Raw genomic sequence first — 19,603 nt, 5'->3', positions numbered from 1 at the left:
AAATCTGGGACAGTTTTTCTAGGCTTTCTTCACGAGGTCTGCCACTGAAGATTGCATTAATGATCTCTATTTTTGTATACTGAATAAGTCAAATCCATTTGTCACACTGCAAGTGATGGCATACTTAATTTGGATATAGTCAATTAGCCTGGGCTAAGCTCCATAGCCTGCTGTGCACACCTCTATTTTGTATTCTCTCTTTTTCCTTTGCCACACGTAATCCCATTATGATGGACAGACAAAGAGAAATAAACTTGAAAAAAAATCAAAGTTTCGTTGATCGCCTTCCAAAACGTAACTAGCCCTAAGTGAAGCCGCTGTTTATTTTACCTAAAAGAAGTCTCTGTTTGGCTTTTTGGTGTCTTGCAGGTTAGTGTAGAAATGTAACTCATGCATCAACTGCGGTTAGACAGATTTATGACACTTTGGGGACATGCTCTTTCCTCTCCCTGCACTGCTGCAGACTGCTTACATTTTGCAAATCAGTCTGTTGCCATGACGACTCGCTCCCCACCTCCCGGCTGTTTCTTGTTTTGTCATGTGGTCAGCGCTGTGCGATAGCAACGCGCAGAAATGTGCATCGCGCGCGGGGCTCGGGAGCTGGCAAGCTTGCTCAAACCAGAGGCAAAGGAAGGAAACCGGAGGAGACCAGGCGCGGGATGGAGAGGAATGAACAAGCATGAAGCTATGGGCAAGGAGAATGTAGGGAAATGCACAGAGGAAAAATATCCCTGGAACAAAGTGAGAACAAAGACCCCATTCGTACTTACTTCCCCCTGGCTTTGCCATTGGGTACCTAGGTGAAGGTTACATGTAGTGCCACTGCCCCTCCATGCCCATATTCATGCCCATTCCACTCATAGGTCCTAGAGGGAGAGAAAAATCCAAGAAGATGCCAGGGAATGAGCAAAGTCAACAGATAGTGCCGAAAGCCCCTTTTCCAAACCGCAGCCCTCTGAAGGAGCACGGTGCCCTGGCGGCGCGGGCAGAGGACAGGCAGCGAGGCAGGCAGCGGAGCGGGGCGAAGCGGGCACCCAGCTGGGCCGGGCCTTACCTGGCGCTCGGATGCCCATGTGCTGCTGGCCGTCCATCACGAAGCCTCCCATTGGCTGCCCGTCGGGGTTGTAGGGCGTCCCTTGGCTTACTGAAAGAGCACAGAAGAGGGCTTGTCAGCAGCATCCCAAATGGTTGCGTTGGGTCAAGGCACAACCCCAGCACCTGTGGACTATGAGGGAACCACGGGGATGACCACCACCGTGGGCTCAAAAAAGAGGAAAAAAACATCTACTGTTCGAATTAGCCGGCCGTGCTGACAAGCCTGCAGGTTTCAGGCTTAATTTCCTCCTGCGAGTTTGGAAGTAAATGAAGTTGGCCATCAGAAAATATTGAGACGCGATGAGCTCCGGCTCCAGCTGCTGCTGCTGCTGACGTCAATGCCAAGACCTGTGCAGGGGCTGGATTTTACGACTGGAACAGTCACACTGAAATCCCAGTGTGTTAAATTACGTCCATGCACTTTTACAAGAGTGGGACCTGAGCACGTCCCTGCCAGAGATTTACCTCTAATGGCCAAATAATCAGATGTGCTGGAGGAGAAGGCACTGCCCAAAGGCATTTTTGACAACGATGGATTTGGATAGCTTGGCAGAGAGGCTCAGCAATGGTAAATAGTAAATATGGCCAACAGTTTAAGAAAAAAAAAAAAGGCTCAGGGTAAAAGTAAATACCCACAGTGAGCTGCAAGCTGCAGCCCCAGGTGGGACCAGAATGTGAAAACTTTGGATTAAAAAAAATCCCCCAAAAGGGAAACCCAACCACTCCAAGATCCTAATAGATACTAAAAAGAAGAGATGAGAGACAAAGGGACGCTATGCGAGTCCCAGTACCTAAAGCCTTGGTTTTAACTGTACATTAAAATCTGGCTTCAGAAGTAAGCTGCCTTGGGTTATTAAAGCACATAAAGCTCTACCTCATTGAATGTCTTTGAACTTTACTGAGTCCCACAAGCGATTCTGACCCCTCTGCCCTTTTGACAGGTAATAAAGTTTACAGCAATTCCACACCAAGCCATGCACCAGGGAGTGGTCACAGGAGCAGAAAAAGCTGGGAGGCAGAACTCAAAACAAATGCAACAAAAATAGGAAGAATATTAATTCCGAATGTGTAAAGAAGCTCTGGTCATTGAGCAGGTAATTCTAGTTTCTTTGAATTTTACTGAGTTTTTTTCCCCAGATATTTTAATCATAGAAAACGATTGCCGTTGATTTAAACAAAGCTGGTCTTATTTTAATTGTCGGTCACTCCCAGCAATCATTTCTCATTTATTTACCAGGTAATGGACCTCCCTGCATGGCTCGAGGATGGGTTTAGCCTGTGTGACTCGAATACGGTTTCTACTAGGGACTTGCCTGCTCGATTGGACTGGTCTATCATGGGCTGAACTATTCTTCTTCTAGCATTAATAAACCTGCAACAGAAAGAGTAAAGTAGTTGGTTAGGGAAGGGCCAACCCCAAGCCTCACCCCGACACCGCGCTCCGTCAGGCTGGCGCGGGCTCAGCCGCAGCCGGCCCCTGGCCCCCGCTGACCCCTGGCAGCCCAGGCTTGGGTTTGGGAGCTGATTTATGTTGGCCTGTTCTTACCACAGTTGGACACTTCCATTGCATCTTTTCATGGGGGAATTAGCGGAGTTTCCAGGAAACAATGCCAGCGACACTTGGCGATTCAGAGCAGGGCACAAAAAGTGGGTGACGACGGAGGGATGCTCATAAGGGCATCTGCTGCCTCCTCCTAATTAGTGGCATTTCTGTCTCATGTCCTCTGACTTCTTTTTGCAATTTTTATTATCAAAACCTTCCCGTACCTCTCGCAAACCTAATTCTCTTTTAATGCCCACTATTAAGATAATGAACTGTGATGGCAGAGCACCATCAAATGAGGGAACGTCTGGAGTTTTATCGCCACTAAGTCACACTGCTGGGGACTTCAGAGCCTTGCATTCCTCATAGCCATTTCTTGGTGGGTTTCCCCCCCCCCCCTCCTTCTTTATGCAAAGTCTGAGGGGTCAAGGCGAGGTCATAGCTTTACAGTAATTGAATTTATAATCCTGTTTTCTCCAGCTAGGCCTGACCATTTACAGCAAACATCTTGTTAAACTGTAATTACTGGACTACTGAAAATTCCCTCCGAACAATGAAAAGCAGATCTTTGGAAATAAAAAAGGTACAGTCCTTTTTACAAACAGCCCTCTGCAACCATACTCCTTGTGGTTTTTAGGTCTTTGCCCCAACCTTGTAATGCTGATTTGGGAAAGAGATACTCGAAATTATTTGGAAAGAAACAGAAAGAGGGGGGAGATCACAAGTGCCCCAGTCTGCTCTGCACAAGTCCTGGTGGCATTGAAAGCAGAAACTCAAAGCGTGGCTGGAAATCCGTCCCACCAGTGTGTGCCAGAAGAGCTGCTTTTGTGGTTTTACTCATCAGAAAGCTTCATTAAAGCCACCTGGAAAAAATCTCCCCCGAGATTTACTTATGGCATTGCAAAGCCTCAGAACCAGTCTTTAAGTTCTTTAAGAGAGAAATAAGAAAAAAGAAGAAGGGTAAGCATAGGTAAGGCCACATCACAATTAGAAAATGTGATGCTAAAGCACACAAAGGGAGACTTGGTGCTTGTTTTTGTTGCCTTTTGCTACGGCTCAGCAAGGGTTCTCCTGCGGCCAAGATAAAGGCAGTGGAATGCAATTTGGGGTGCCTTCTATCTGCTTCTCATCACACAAATGCATGCTAACATTAATCAAGATGTTGGGTGCTAATCAAGGCGGATTTGAGGAAATGGGCTCAAAACCTTCCACGACACAAAAACCCAAATTTCGTGTTCTGGAAACCTTACGCTCAAACTAGGTCATGTTTTGTCAGCAACAGCATTGTGTCAATTTTTGGACACACTTCCACCAAGAAACCCTTCGCTCCAGCCAACGGTGTTGCAAATCAGTTTATCATTATCTTGTACAAACCATGAAAATCAGAATCATGTGAGCAGAAGGTTAGACTAATTCTCCTTTCTCATTATAAGCACAGGTGTAGCACAAACACCATGTGAAATAAGCAATTAAAAAAATCTGCTTTTTTCCCCCATTAGCTGCCTTAGCTCCATGACCAATTAGAAAATTGTTTAATATCTGTAATCTGCATTTGCAGAAAGCAATTTTCACAGCAACTCTCCCAAGTAAAACAACAACACAAAGCCCCGTGCCCCAGCCACGTCTTTTTGCAGGCACTGGCAATACTCGCTCCTTTCTCCCATTGCAGGACCTCAGGAGCTGGCACTGAAGCTCCAAAAGGTTCCAGACCAAAGAGACACACAGTGCTAAGGATGCTCACGCAAATATCACAGCCTCCCCCTTCTCCTCCGAGCGTTTTTCTTAAGAATGAGGCTCTCATTTCAATATTTAGCACAATTATCCAGCTGAGGTGACTACAGCAGAATGTATTTTCACCTGTCTGTTCTATATTATCACTTGGGATGGTTGCTTTAAACGCATTTCAAACACAGGTACTTAATAGTTCCCTTCTTCCTGTGCATTCCTCTAAGTATTTTATAGAAGTGGCTGATCTGCAAAGCAGCCCTGTGTTTGGATGTCTTCGGGGTGAATTCAGATGCAAGAACATTTTCCTTCTGGGCAAAGTAATAAAATGACATTCTTGCTCCTCCCACTAGAAGTCAAACTGAGGTCAGCTCCCCATCCTTGTATCTGTTTAAATAAACTGGTCCAGCTGTTTGTTTCCAGGATGCCCTTTAACCTTCTGTCCCATCCTCCCTGCCTTTGTAACAGAATGCTTTACTTTGCATTATAGTAGACTCCAAACTACTATGCATTAAAAAAAAAAAAAAAAGTATTCGCTTTCAAGTTTCTTCCTGCATCCCAAACCTGGAATTCATAAGAAGCCATCAGATTAAAAGTATTAATGTGCCTTGCCTTGAGAGAACACCACGCAGTGCCGTTACGTTTATAAATCACATTTGCGAACTCTGCAAAGCTGAGAGCTAGCTCTGGCTGCAGAAATGTGCAGCACAGGGACAATTTCTTCATGCTCTCTGCTGCTTTCTTTGATAGAGGGGCTGAGATCTCTTGATCACTCTTGGACTTTCCGGAGTGCTGGGCTGATGTAATGTCAGCAAAAAAGGGTGGCACAGAAAAGCAAATGGGAAAACTCTCACTGCCCCTTTTCCCATAGGTTCACACTCACCTATCTCAAGGATAGGAAACCCTGAACCACTCTGATTTTCACAAGTGTAGAGGAATCAAGACCTAAAGTATGCATCCACATCTTAAGAGCTATTTACATTTAGTAGTCTCAAAATACAACTAGGCATAAAACTCAAAACCGCAGCGTAACATTACTGATGTGAGTAAAGATTCACTCAGGTTCTAAGGGGTGCACAGAGGGAGCATTTCCCCCCATACCATTGCTGTGCTTGCTCTGACAAGTGCATTCTGCTTATTCTGTCCCCAAAGAGCAGCATCCATACTGGAATAAACAGAACACCTCCAGCACATGGCTTGCACCCACCTCCCAGCAAAACCATGTGCTGCCAACTGGCTCTTTGGCTCTGGGTTGTGTGTTTTTCTCTTTGCAAGGGGAAGGATCTGGCACGGAGGAACCGTTTGAACAGTTGGACAATTGGGCAAACACAGAAATCTAAAGACTTTTTTTTTTTTTTTTAAGTTAACTTTTCCTTGCCCTGCTGGTTGTGAGGATGGCACCTTGCTGCTGTGCCTCAACAAACAAGCAAAAAGAAGCCACTGCACCTGCCCAATCCCAAGCCAAGGTGCAGGAAACACTTTTGTGCCCTTTACATTTTGGTAGGATATTTCCCCTTGCCCTGCGCCCCGATCTATTCCTGTCCCATGGCAGAAACCAGCCTGGAGTGATGCCTGATCTGCACCACACTCCGACCTTCAGCTTGGCCACCCTGTCACCACACACCAATTTTGCTTCTTCCCAGCAAGCAGCACATGGCTGCTGGTGACAAAAGGCTGTTTTAGCTGGAGATTGCCAGCAATAATAGCAGCCAGAGAGCAGGGATTTTCAGAGGGTCACCAAACCCTTGGGAAGGCACAGAGCACTGGGCTCAGGTTACAGCCCTAGCGACATTTTTCCGCACAGATCTGTTCTTTCTCCCCTCGTCTCACTTCTGTAGAGTGAATAAAACGAGGCCATCCTTTGCTGTCATAGTTTCCAAAGTCACCTTTGCTCGAGAACTATCAGAGCGACTGTGAGGACTTCCAATGTACAACTCCGGAGTGAGATTACCCAGCCAAAGCTGTCTGAAGGTGCTGCTGGGGACTCAGTGGTACACAGGGGGTTTTCCCTCCCCCAGCCTCCCAGCAAAGACAGCCGCCACTCCAGCACTGACTTCTGGCACTGTCAACTCCACACCAAAGTGTGGGCTACCAGCCAGAAGTCTGTGTGCAATGGCAGCGCCAGGAAGCCTCCCAGATCCCTCTGCCTCATCTCAGCTCTGAGCTCCCCCTGGCAAATGGCACTTAAGGAGAGTAACATCTACAAACACCACAGCTAAAATGTCTCTTGACCCTTTGAAAAAGAAGTGATACCCCTCCTGACAACAAACAAATCATCATTTTTATAACATATGCCAAAGTAGCCAGAGCCCTGGGCCAATACTTCACTCGTAAAACCAGGCAGGGTCTTTTTCACATATGGGCATCCTTCATTTATACCCCAACAGAACAACTTTCTCTATTCAGCTCTTAATTCCTCAACGCTTAACAGGTTTATCTCTAATAAAAACAATTTAAATGGAAAGTGTGTAATAAACTGGGATTGTTACACTTGAGCAACCATTTTATTCCTTATTTTAACATACTTTCTTTTTGGGCATTCGTTTTCCAGAGCTTTTGCAAAGAATGAGCAAGGAAAAAAAAAATAGAGAAAGAAAGTAACAAAATCCATAAATTATTTGAGAATAATGTCAAGTACTTTAAAAGCAGCCTTAGAAACAAAAATCTCCCCTGTAATTATGAGCTAAACAAATAACCGCTGACTTTTGAATGGTAATCACATCTCCCCATTCCTAAAATGAGAAATAAATGTGAAAAGGGTGCTTACAGACATTATTAGAAAGTTCTGATCCTGAAGTCAGTTAGTGAGCTTAATGACTCGTAACTACCAGTCATTAGCAACCCATGCTCTCCCTACTCCCTTTATTTGTTTTAAAAAAAAAAAAAAAATATATATATATATATATATACACACACACATATATATATAAGAAAATCCAAGACACTCAAGAAATTTGGTTCAGTTTAAAGTCAGACTTTATGAAGTCATGCTTGGCACCTTCTCTTGGTTTCTCCTCCTCCTCTGAAAGGAAGACAGTTCAGGACTGCAATGCATCACCCGCAACACTGAATGGGGGTAGGAAGGGAAAAAGGCTCACGGGCTGCTCAGCACCCACTCTGGATACCCAGTGCTGGGGTAGGCTCCAGTATGTCCACCCACTGGGAACATGGGAAGAGCCCTGAGGGCTCTCCTCTTCCTCCCTTGGGGCTGGCAGCCTCAACCCCAGTGACTGTATACAGGGCCGTGGGTGTCATGGGACAACTCTGAAGAGCGGACAAATAAAATACTATGCAAAACGAGTGATGAAAAACCACTAATTAGCTGACAAATTTGATGTAAAGCACTAATGAAAGCCACGTGTGGTTCTGCAATTTAGTTTTAAAAATAGCTTCTGACTTCAAGCATTACTATGTGACCCCACCGATGTATTCATGTTGTGCATTCAGAAAAGTTGCTTGAAAGCAGGAGAGTGCTATTGAATCTCTTGCAAGCCAACCCTGCTAATGCACAGAGCACATCAAGCGCAAAAATAGAAAGCAAGGAGCTGGGATCAGGTAGGCACTCGCTATGCAGCGCCAGCCATGCCCTACATTCAACTAGCTGTACCTGTGGCCATGTCCCATGCTCGACCCCCCGTCAAGCCCACAGCTCCCTGTCGCACCGCCTCTGTTCTGCCCTCAGCCAAAGTCCTGCTTAAGTGGAATCCCACTGAGGATGGGCCAGGTAAAGCTCCTGGGCTGCTCCCCACAGTGCCCCAGAGCCCAGCAGATGCAGGGTTGTGCTGGGGGGGGGCCCACGGCAAGCTCCTTCCCTGACACCGCAATTCCCTTGTGGTGCAGAGCAGATGTAAACTCGCCCTCAGCAGCCAGATGATGTAAGGGGAAATCTTTAAATGGCAAAGTGCCAGCAGGGCTGACCTCCTGTCTCTTCCCTACTCCCAAATCCCAGTGCAGCTGTACTCTGTTGATCTCTGTGTGCCACAATTAGCCTTTAAGGAATATGGCAAGGATTCATCCAGCAGAGCAGTGTTAAGGCTGCTCTAACTCACACTGATTCAACACAGTGCTGGATCTGCAACATGCTGCCAGCCAAAATCTCTCCCACCCCAAAAACACTTGCTCTGCATAGGAGCCAATGGTGCACAGGCAGATCCACAGTCCCTTCTCCGCTGTGGAATTTTCCTCTGTTGATTCAGCAGCATCTTTTATTTAGGCCACTGTGGTGATCTCTGGGCTTCCTCCTGCCATACACATGGGCCACAAAGATGCTCAGAGGACTGGAGCACCTCTCCCGTGAAGAGGCCCTGAGGAAGCTGGGCTTATTCAACCTTGAGAAGGCTTCCAGTGTCTAAAGTGAGCCTACAGGAAAGCTGGGGAGGGACACTATCAGAATGTGTAGTGACAGGAAAATGGGTAATGGTTTTAAACTAAAAGAGGGAAGATATAAATGAGATATTAGGAAGGAATTCTTCACCATGAGGCCGGTGAGTCACTGGAACAGAGTGGCTAGAGAAGCTGTGGATGCCCTATCGCTGGAGGTTCTCAAGGGTCACAGAGCAAGATCTAGGGGAAGTTGGCCCTGCCTACAGCCAGGAGGTTGGAACCATACGATCTTCGAACCTAAGACATTCTATGATTCTGCGATTCTATGGTCTAAACACAGGGGTACCTCCGTTGCACTCTCAGGTTCCCATGCCTCAAACTTGGAGCAGTGTAAAGCCAGCTTTTTTCCCCACTCATCCCTACCTACACTGGGTATGGCACCAGAGCTGGAAGCTATTTGTGGTCCTCCAGCCACAATGAGCATCCCATTACCAGCTCCTTCCAGCCTGCAGAGCAAGGTAAAGCCAACCAAAGGTCACCAATAAGCAGCTCACCAAAGAGTTGAGGATCTAAATAACCTATCTGTGGGACCTGCAACTCGCACATGAGATCGGCTTTGCTATGCTCTGGTCTATACCTTGAGGCAGCAGCTCGAGGTGGATGGGGGAAGCTCTTAATTCCTGCGGTCGGGCCCTCCCTACCATGACTGAGACAACAAACACGCACATGTTGGTGTGTTCTGTGTGATGTGGGCACCTGGGAAACTCATTTGAAATGATTTTTTTTTTTTTGGCTGAAACCACAAAGGGCACAACTCTGAATCACAGCCAACCGGAAAAACAACCACACGCTTCTGGATGAATTTCCCCCAAGACATCCTACATTAAAACTGTTGTCCAACTGCTACTAATCACCTACTTTGTGATCTGCTTTACCTAAATGTGATTTCCCATTAAGTGAAGTAATTCATTTTGCCTATAATCCTACTCCTGATGGCATTTTATTTGGGGAAGGAGAAAAGACATCCACAAAAAGCAACGAAAACAAAACACGCACGGGGAGGTCAGAGGAATGTCAGAGACAAAAGGAATTTTTAAGGCCACGGGACATGTAAAGCTCAGCCCCCAGATGGGATGAACTAAGGAGTACAAACTATGCTTACAAACCAGTGAGGAGCTGCACACCTCTGGGATAGCTTGAGCTGAAAAGGAGCAAATGATACCTCATTTTATCGTTAGCCAAAAAAGCCACAAAGACTACAGTGCCTGGGCAGAAAAAAAACCAAATAATAACCCATGAAACTGTTACATGACCTAGATTTCATTGAAGTCTGTGGAAGGCATGTATTCCTTCCACAGTATCTGCTGCTCTTTCTTTTCTTTCCTTTGAAAAAGGACAAGAACACACAGAAGCCTTGTTAGCCTTAATGCCACAAGAACCAGCCATACCTCCATCACACGGCATCATTTGAGGGCTTCCCCTGCTTGCGCCTCTGGCTGCATTTCATTTCTGAGCAGGGAAAATTGTTTTATCCAACAAGGAGGCAACATTTGCCCCATTTTTAATATTTCAGGCTGACTTTTCAACCACTCAGAAGCACAGTTTGCTTCAAGCAGGTGCAGCCCGAAGCTAGCCCATGATGTAAGTGAGAGAGGGGGTCTCTGAGGGCACTTTCCCAGCGTGCACAGTGCTTAATGCTGCACGCCAGCCTCAGCCACTGTTGACACAAAATAGGTGGAGATCAGGTCTGTGCAAGCACAACATACCAGAAAGGCAAACTATCCTTAAAAACACTTCAGGTAGATTTGACAAGAACAGACCAAAACCTGACTTGCAAAGAAATGGCAATCCATTGCTCTCTTCTTCTCTCTATCTCTCTCCTTCTATTTTTCGGATATTGAGGCTACATTTTCTGATGAAGCTATCTAAGAGGAGCTGAGTCCCAACTCCCATTCTCAGAAGTCAGCCAGAGCCCTTGGATTGCAGCGTGGTGCTTCCACCACAAACCAGCATCCTGGCTGCTCTTCCAAGCCCAGCTCCCATTCCCAAGGAGTGCACACCTGAATCTCAGCCTTTTAAAAAACAGCAAACAAAAGACTTCTGATCCCTACCCTGATCCTGCCCTGCACAGCCAGTGCAGGAGCAGAGAAAAGAGCAACCGGAGTATGTTTGCACAGTGCCTTTTAATCTTATCTCTGTGACACCTGACAGCACATTTGTTACAGAATATTAATGCACTGACTAAAAAGTTTGTCAGGTACAAAATCACCACGGAAGAGGATGGAAAGCCCAAGGGAAAAAATGAATTTTGCTGCACGTTAACTCCTAAAGCACCAGGTGCTTTCGGTCACACGGCAGCAGCTCAATTGTATCTGCAGCACACAACATTCTGCCATGGGAACTGACCTTTCTCTCACTCAAAAAAGAAATCTTCTGTGCTGTCGTGCACTTGCAAATATTTTCAACACCATTTATTGTATTTGTGGAATGGTTTGGTTGTTATTCATTACTTCGTTAGCTTGTGCAAAATTATTCTGCAACATTTCCTTGCCCGGTTCTGCCCAGCCTGGCTCTAGGGATGGCAAAGGATGCTCAAGGGATGAACCTTCCCATTGCCCCGGCCAGCATAGCAGTGGGTTTTGGGGCAGCTCAAGCCCCCGTTGGGCCGAAGGATGGTCTGAGCAAGCAGCCTGAGGGCTGAGGTCCTGGAGGAGAAGGGCAGCACTTCGTCCAAAACTCCTTTTTATCTCCCCACTCTAAGCACCTGTCCTTAACAAGGAAACACCCCTTTATGCCCAGACTCCCTAAACCTGCTCACTGGAACAACACTCCGCATGCTCATAGCACCGCACTGCATTTTTACATGGCTTCATCAAGCTGAAACACACTGACAAACCCAGCATGCATCTAAACTTGGTGACGTGACAGCACCCGATGGCTCTAGATTCACAGCTCTTCCCCCTGCAAGCTATTTGCTTGGCTTTTCTAATAATACCTTGCTTGGCTGGCAGCTCTCCAGGGCTGTCTAAGGCAATATGCAAGCTAAACATTTTTCCTCTGATTTCAATATTTTCTTATGAGTAACTGTACAGTATTTTACCTAGTGAGTATTCCTGATTGCTGTAATTTAAGAACAGAGAAACAGACTACAGATGTAATATTATTACTACAACTGGCGTTCAAGGTGAAAGGCGTAACAATTAGCTAAGACTTAGTGAAAACATAAATGTAAAAATCTGCTGTAAAAGCCCAGCACATGGTACGCTTAGAACAGCTAATTTACCACACATATTCCGAATTGCTCAAGTGGTGCAACAATTCACCCAGCAAGATCCTTCTCTAATGTTTTTCTTGGGCTTGCAAAGTGTTTCCTGGGGGGAGGGGGGGGGAGGGACGGGAGTGGGGAGGGTGGTGACTTTCACGTGGCAAACACCCACCGTCTTGTTTTGCTTTGGAATAACAAACATTGTGTGTTCTTCAAACCTGAAACACAGATCCTCTCTTACTTCCATCTCTCTGGCTTTTATGTGTATTCCCAGTAAAGAAACGGTGCTTAAATGACATCTGTAAACATATCCTCAAATTACAGAAAGGAGAAAAGCAGAATGGTTTCCAAAATCCGAGGTCTCTGATTAAGTTTGCACTGCTGAAGCTGAGAGGCTAATTTGTGAATGTTTCAACACTTACAAGTAAATAAGTACTTGCAGTTACTGTATCTGATTACTGAGAAAAGTATTTGTTATGTTATTACACAGATTCAAATTGCATCTTGACCTTTTCTCGTTTAATCTGTTTACTGCAACAAAAGCAGTGATAGATAAATCTGAACACAAGTGTGCATTTCACCCTCCTTTAACCAAAACCCCTGTGTGCAGGGCGTTCTGCAGGGCTGCAAAGAAAGCTCCATGCCTGCCTGTTGTGTTCCGAGATTGGGTCGGCACCGGGCTTGGAAATCCACCCAGCGTCCAGGACCAGCACCTGCTTTAGCTGTGCCCTCCTGCAGGCCTCCTCCCCCTCTTACACCCTAAAAATAGTGCTTAAGTGGGACTAAAGTGGTGCGCTGGTCATGTGCTGGCCTTTCGCTCGGGGTGAGTTTCGCCCTCAGTGAAGGAGCTGAGCAAAAGCTGATGTCAATGCTAAATGCCCGGCCTCAAAGCACGGGGGCTGCATCCCCCCTATTTGCATCTGCCCCATCTGCATCTTCCTCCATCAGCGTTAGATATTTTTTTTATTATTATTATTATTTTATTATTATTTTCTTTCCCATATAAAGTTTCAGCAAAAATAACTTCAGTTGTCTCCAAGAATGAGATTAGGGAAATTTACATTATTTGATCAATTTTTCCAGTGTGTTTGGTTGGTTTGTTGGTTTTGGTTGTTTTTTTTTTTTTTTGCTAGCCTCGGAAATTACACACAAAAATGACATTTAAAGAAGCCAAAGTCATAAAATCAAGAACTCAAGAGGTAGGAAACTGTATTGCTAGACCTGCTTGCACCCTAGCAAGCAGTCCGGTCACCAGCTTGCAAAGCCTCAATCACCACCACGATGGATCTGTTATGAGAACAAATCACTAACACGTAGAAAAAATTGATCTCTACGGGAACCAAACATGGTCAAAATTGAACAAATAAGGCAGTGAATGGCAAGAAAATAAGAGCAGCCCTGGCTGGAGCAGTGGAATGCTGCAGCGGAGAACAGGACTCTCCGATCTGCTGCTGCCTTGGATTGTTTGGGAGCTGCCGAGTAAATCATTGCAACCTCACTTTTCAGCAGCAGTTACAGGCTATTGCAGCTCTCTTCCATGCCCTGTGCTGGAGCTTGGACATGTAGGGCGCCAAGGCACTAAAAACTTGGAGTTTCCATGAACTCAGTGGTTGTTGGGCCTTGAATGCAGACAACATGCCATCACCTTGAATCATCTCCGTCCCTAACCCTCCCAAAATAAGTGGATGTGCTGGAGCTGAACCTCCCTTAGGCTCACTTCCTCACCTGCACACCCAGACAATGCTACCCTTCTTCTTCAGCAGGGAACTGTAAACTCCTGCACTCCCACAGACCTGGTGCACACACATACAGGTCAGCGGAGTACCCGGGTACAGCAGTGGGAAGCGCCATGAGAAAAGCCCATCGGCAATTATCAATTCCATCTTCAGGCACGCTTTGAATACAGCTCAGCAAATGAAGCGCTGAAGAATGAGGGTAAGATAAAATATTGACTAGCTCCTCCGTCATTGTCTGGTCTGTGCCCTAGATAGCACAAAGGGGATTTTGGAAAAAGCAGAGTGGAAGCACCTAGTGAAAGGCTTGTGTTCCCTCACTTCAGAGCTTTACAAATTTGCAAATTCCATATATTTGTCTATATGTATATGCACATATTAAGCACACACATCTACATACATTTCATATATATAAAATCATTTTAACGCAGCTGTATGCACGTCTGTGTAGAGAGTCATAAAAAGGCATGCAAATACAGAGAGATACGCAGGCTTGTTATTATATTATCTATCAAATATTTTTATGTACACATTTGTATTTATGTATATACTCATATAATTTATCTGTACGTACCTAGACCTTCACAAAGCATAAACAACCCCTAAACACCTAACGCAGCCCTTGATGAGAATTGCCCTCTCTGCTTGGAGTAATTATTTGCCATTAGTGCTTAACAAGAGGAGGTTCAGCTGGGATGCAACAAACAAGGAAGCTGTATGGATTGTTCAATATTAGCCTGGCTTGTTCTCAGCTGAGGCAATAAATGATTGCATCACACCTCCTGGATATTTCAATCCCCGCACAGTGGTTTTTATCACAGGGGAAAAGCACCTTATTAACCTGACCCTCACCAGGTCCCTGCCACGTCCCTTTGTGCAAGGCTGTCAGCCCACACCGGTGCCCCTTCCCACTCCCACTGCTGTGCTTGCAAGCCCACACCACTCAGGGTTAAGTGTCCAACAAGTCGAGGAGGAGGACGTCTCACTGAGGCTGCTTTCCTACCTGAAAATCCTCCACATGGATTATTCCACAGTTTAAGAGAAAGAAAGAACACACAAGAAAAAAGGTGAAGTTAAGTGATGTTTCAAAGACGTGCCCTACTCCGGTACATTTTACGGCATGTCTCACATCATCACCCCATTCCTGCACTCCCCACCATCAATGGGAGTTGTGTGCATCAGCCCTTGAGTGTGAGCACCGGGCAGCCCCTATGTGAAAAGCACCATTTTTTCGTTACAGCCCAGAACCAAAGTATGCAACGAGCCCATACTGCAAAGGCATTCAAAATATGACAAAAAAAAATTGTTCAAATGCTTTCAATCTGCGGAAAACAAATGCTCTCTTCACTGGCTTCTCTGTGGCAAACTTATAATTCCATCCAGAAAATCCAGCATTCCCAGTCTGGGCTAACGACCATGCTACCAGACATGAGTTTATGTTTTTCATGCACATTTCATGTATTCCCACATGCTGTGTTGCTGCCAATAATTTATGACTGATCTGCACCCAGCCTGCCCTTCAGCATTTCATTTAATCTCTGCAACAGTGATTTACAATGACTCATCATTAATACAAAAATGTACATGTGTGTTAACAAGTTTGGAAGAATCTAAGGAGGGAGGCAAAATTTTTTAAAGTCATGGCTGAAATACTTAAGAGTCCAAAGAATAAAGGCAGAGTTAAATCAGCAATGGTGCCCTGGCTTTTCCCTGCAGCAAAAAAAAAAAAATAATAATAATAAAAGGTGAAAAGGATTTGTTCTCATGCATGCTATGTTATATGGGAACATATTCAGGGGAAGGGTGGGAGCGTGTTCCCATAGCGCACCCCATGGCCAGCTCTTTAGCAAGTGAGTGTGCAATTTGCACGCTCAGCTTCTGCCCCCACAGCCTTCCTGCTCTTTAGCACCCCAGCAAGAGCAGGGGCTGGCTTATTGCATCTCAGCATCTTCATTCAGCACCCGCGACCAAAAAGCCCTGACCAGCTCTGCAATGTTATATCTTCATAGGGCTGGGGAGAAAAGGGGAATTCTCTCAATAATTTATACAATTGTAACACCATGGCAGAATTACCAAACGAGCTTGAGCAGAGGAAGCCTGCCCTACATCCGCAAGACTTCAGTTATAATGTATTTTGACCTACTTTTATTTTTTTTTTTTCTTTCCCTGTACATAAGGAACTTATAAAAACACATCTGACATCTGACACAAAGCCAAAATAAAACTCCTCAAATGAGAGATGAGATGGGTACTGAAATCCACCCAGGGAAGTCACCCAGGAGAAATTCCTCTGGCTTTAGTTCAATGCACCCCGAGTTCATCACAAGCACCTCCTTTGGTGGCCGGCCCCACATGGAACTTGGTGCCCACGCAGGACCCTTGCCCACACCGTTCCCCATGGTGTGTCTAGCTCTGCCTCCACACCCACCTGCGACCTGAGCCCTCCAGTTCTTACCCAATGGGCCACCCTGAGAGCAGCTCCCAGCCCTCTCTGGGGCTCCCCCAGGCTCCCCATGCCACCTTAGGAGCTCTGCCCTGGGCTACTTTTGCTTACAGCAGGATGAAAGGACAATGACGGGCATCTGGTAGAACCTGCTCCAGGGCCCTCCCAGGCAACACACCCCACCCTTGAATATAGTCCTGCAAACACAGCCAGCTTCTACACTGGGTAGACCTTCAAGAACAGCCCTGTCAACCAGGGTATCGGCTGGACAACAGCTGAGGGACATGAAGCTGAACCAAACGCTAATTCTTCCTGGCTGAGCCAAAACATTGCCATTTGAGTTTACTTATAACATGTATTTTACATTCAGTTCCTTTTATTCCTTCATTTTAAGGTATCTTGGAAGCCTACTTGGCATAGACGAAGTATTTGGTGTTTCCCTTTATTCAGTGTCTTAAAGGACTTCAGAAAATTGATCTCCCAGGGCTGCTGTGGGGTCACGGAAATTGATAACCCTTACAAGCCATGCTTATGTGAGCCCGCCTGCGTCTCCCAGATAGTGCACTTTGTAAATTAATCCTCCAAAGGCAAATATATTGTAAGTAGCTTGTTATCTCTAAAGTACTAAATTGAAGAATACACGGGATTATATTGACAGAAATTACATTTTCTGTAATGGGGTTTAATATATCTGAAATCTCTCCCATAGGCTCCCACTCTCTGACTGAGGAGGGTTTGTTAATGTAGGTGCAATGGACATCAAGACCAAATTTATTCACTAAAATGGATTAGGCCATGTAATCAGAGCTTCAGTAATATTAATCTCTGACACTTATTGAACGGAAAAAGTACTTTTGTCTGCAAACTGGCATTCCTCCCTCCCTTTTCCCCAGCAGGCTTGCCGTCCGCCTTGGCCATTTTCTGGGTATTACTTCAAAGAGGATAAGGTTTCCCATCATAAACACTAATCTGAAAATATTAGGACAATTAATTAGATACACTTAGTTTTACAAGGCATTAGATTGCAATACACTTCCAGTATGACACTTGTTCTGAGACAGTGGGAGAAACCTGAATTTGGATGCAGTAACACAGGATAATAAATCAAAGTTCTTTAAGGGCTCGCCGTTGTGTTTTCACATTTAAATCAAGAGTAATTTTCACTGGGGGCCTTCACCACATCTCAGACAGCCAGCAGCTCAAAACCCACTGCAGATCCAGCAAGGATACCTCAAACAAGCACTACCTCAGCAAGCCAGGGGCTCCAACAAGCCTCAGCCAGAACCAACAAACGCAGCATGGTACTTCAACAAGAAAGAGCACAGCTGTCCCCAAAGTTTGTTCAGTGTAACAGAACCAGACTTTTTAAACAAAACAAGAAATGGGTATAATGGTATCAGTCAAAAAGAAAAACCCACCAACAGTATTAAAAAATAATGAAAAAAAAACCCAACGCTTGACAGCATCACAAAATAACAATGCAGTCTGCAGAAGCAGAGCCCATTTTTTCACCAAACCGCTCAATAACAAACTCCTCAGAATGGATGGGACTGTTTGTTCAAGGGGACCAGGACCCAAATTCACCAATACCACTGAGAAAGCAAAGGGCCAGAAACTCCTACTTGTGTTCCGCAGCACCAAACCTCCATGTCCCCTTTCCCAAAACCACTTGTCCCGCGCCATCCCTTCTGTATCAACAAAACGTGGGAGCAGACGCAATAAAGGACGCTCCAAAATGCCAAGGGTCAGCCAGGGGTGCCAGCAGCCACGTGAAAACACCAAGCAAAGTTACTTACCAATTGTTCACTTGAAGTATAGTGAGCCCCGTGTCTTGTGCCAACTGCTTTTTCTGTTCTTCTGAAGGGTAAGGGTGCTATAAGACACCAAAATAAATACATACATTTAAAACAATGCTTTTTTTTTTAGGCCTACTTTTTATTAAAAAAAAAACAAACCCACAAACCCAAAAAAACAGAAGTGTGTGACATCTATTACTGAAAGGTGAAAATGCTGAGGTGTGTCACTCTTTTATAATTATTAATGGGCTACTACATCACTTAATTAATGGCAGTAAAAGGCATGCCAATTATAAAGATTAGTGAAGTGGAGAAATGACTGCTCAGGATACTGGCAGTACCTTGATACTCTAGAGGATATTTGTTGCCTTAGCTGGAAGTTCTTGCACTTGTCTCCAATGAGCGATTAGAGACAAATCTCGTTGGTTGTTTTTTTCTTTTTCTTTTTTTTTTCCCCTTCTGTATTGCACAGAACAACAAAGAATGTGATCCAGCGCTTCTCTCCGAAACCAAAACGCATTGGTGATTTCTGAGATTGCAAAGACAAATCTCGCCAGTGCCCAAAATAATTTGCAAATAAGATCAGCATCCTGAACATAAACAAATGCCTGCATTTTGAACGCAGGCCAACGCAAGGTCAGTGCTCAGCACATTTTTGCCCAACATTAACATAGCTGTGCTGCTCTAATCCTAAGAGACAGAAAACAAATACTGCTTTAATTGCAGATAATGTTAAAATTAAATCATAAGTTAAGTTTCTTGTGAGAACTTGATTGCTTTCTCAGAAAAATTGCTTCTGCATGAATACAGATTGCTTAATAAATCAACAGCGGAAACCACATCCAAGCTTGAATCTAGAAATGACAGTAGTGATATTATCTCTATGCTTTCCCTCCTTCTAAAAGCGTTTTTGGCCCATGAGGAAATGGCCAAGCACCACAAATGTAGCACTTCCCAGGAGAAGCCATGGCTCAGGAGTCTAAATGCTCCCAGCTTGGGCACTGGGTCAGGGCCACTGCAAGGCACCCCATCACATTTCGGTAAGAGCATTTGGGAAAACTGCTCAGACCCACCTGAACATGGCATTTAGCAGCTGTTTGTCACAAAACATTTGGTTACACACACACAGTCTCATATTTTTCGGACCTATTCTTCAGCATAATATTGCAAGAGATATAAACTGAAACCTTGTAAAGCATAAGAATTTCAAACTTTGTAAAATTCAGCAATCTCGTTGGTACCATAACTATTTAGCAGATTTAATACACTCTTGTAACCAGCATAATCTGATATCTAATGGCTATGTTGCAGGGCTGAATTACTTCGCTTTACCAAATATGGATTTTTGCTGTAGCATCCCATTGCCCACTGAGCCCATTCTAAAACCCACCACCATGCCCATCAGCTCCTGAAGATACACTTGTGCTGCCAAAACTGGCAGGGAGCTCTCACTTCCTTTACAAATAAAGCTTCCTGACAGTCAGCCCACTGATAACCTGCACATCTGTAACCTACTCTCCATATTACGTGTGATGTGAAAAAGCTCCAGAACTGCAAGGTGGAGGAAACAGGGAAAGGGGGGGGGGGGGGGGTTGGCAGTGGGTCCGTTGGGTAAAGGGGTAATGCAGCAAAAATCCACATTTGATAAAGCGAAGTAATTCAGCCCTGCAACATAGCCAT

General features: G+C 45.1%; 1 protein-coding gene across 3 annotated transcripts in view; it reads right to left on the bottom strand.

The window, feature by feature from the left end:
- The window catches only part of MEIS1 (Meis homeobox 1), a 93,297-nt gene that overhangs the window by 2,799 nt on the left and 70,895 nt on the right, over nt 1–19,603 (bottom strand). For 2 of the 3 annotated variants that reach the window (XM_042875562.1, XM_042875582.1), the window contains 3 exons: nt 17,924–18,000; nt 2,409–2,467; nt 1,055–1,144 (listed from right to left, as the gene is read on the bottom strand). In XM_042875562.1, coding sequence (XP_042731496.1) covers nt 1,055–1,144; nt 2,409–2,467; nt 17,924–18,000 — 226 coding nt within the window. Of the gene's footprint in view, nt 1–770; nt 867–1,054; nt 1,145–2,408; nt 2,468–17,923; nt 18,001–19,603 lie in introns of all 3 variants that reach the window. The other variant, XM_042875571.1, reaches the window with a different exon arrangement.

This window comes from Lagopus leucura, unplaced genomic scaffold, assembly GCF_019238085.1.
Source record: "Lagopus leucura isolate 7727_CA_CO unplaced genomic scaffold, USGS_WTPT01 Super-Scaffold_73, whole genome shotgun sequence".
Taxonomy (NCBI): Eukaryota; Metazoa; Chordata; class Aves; order Galliformes; family Phasianidae; genus Lagopus; species Lagopus leucura.
The sequence above is the reverse complement of the archived record's forward strand: the minus strand, read 5'-3'. Positions and strand labels throughout refer to the sequence as shown.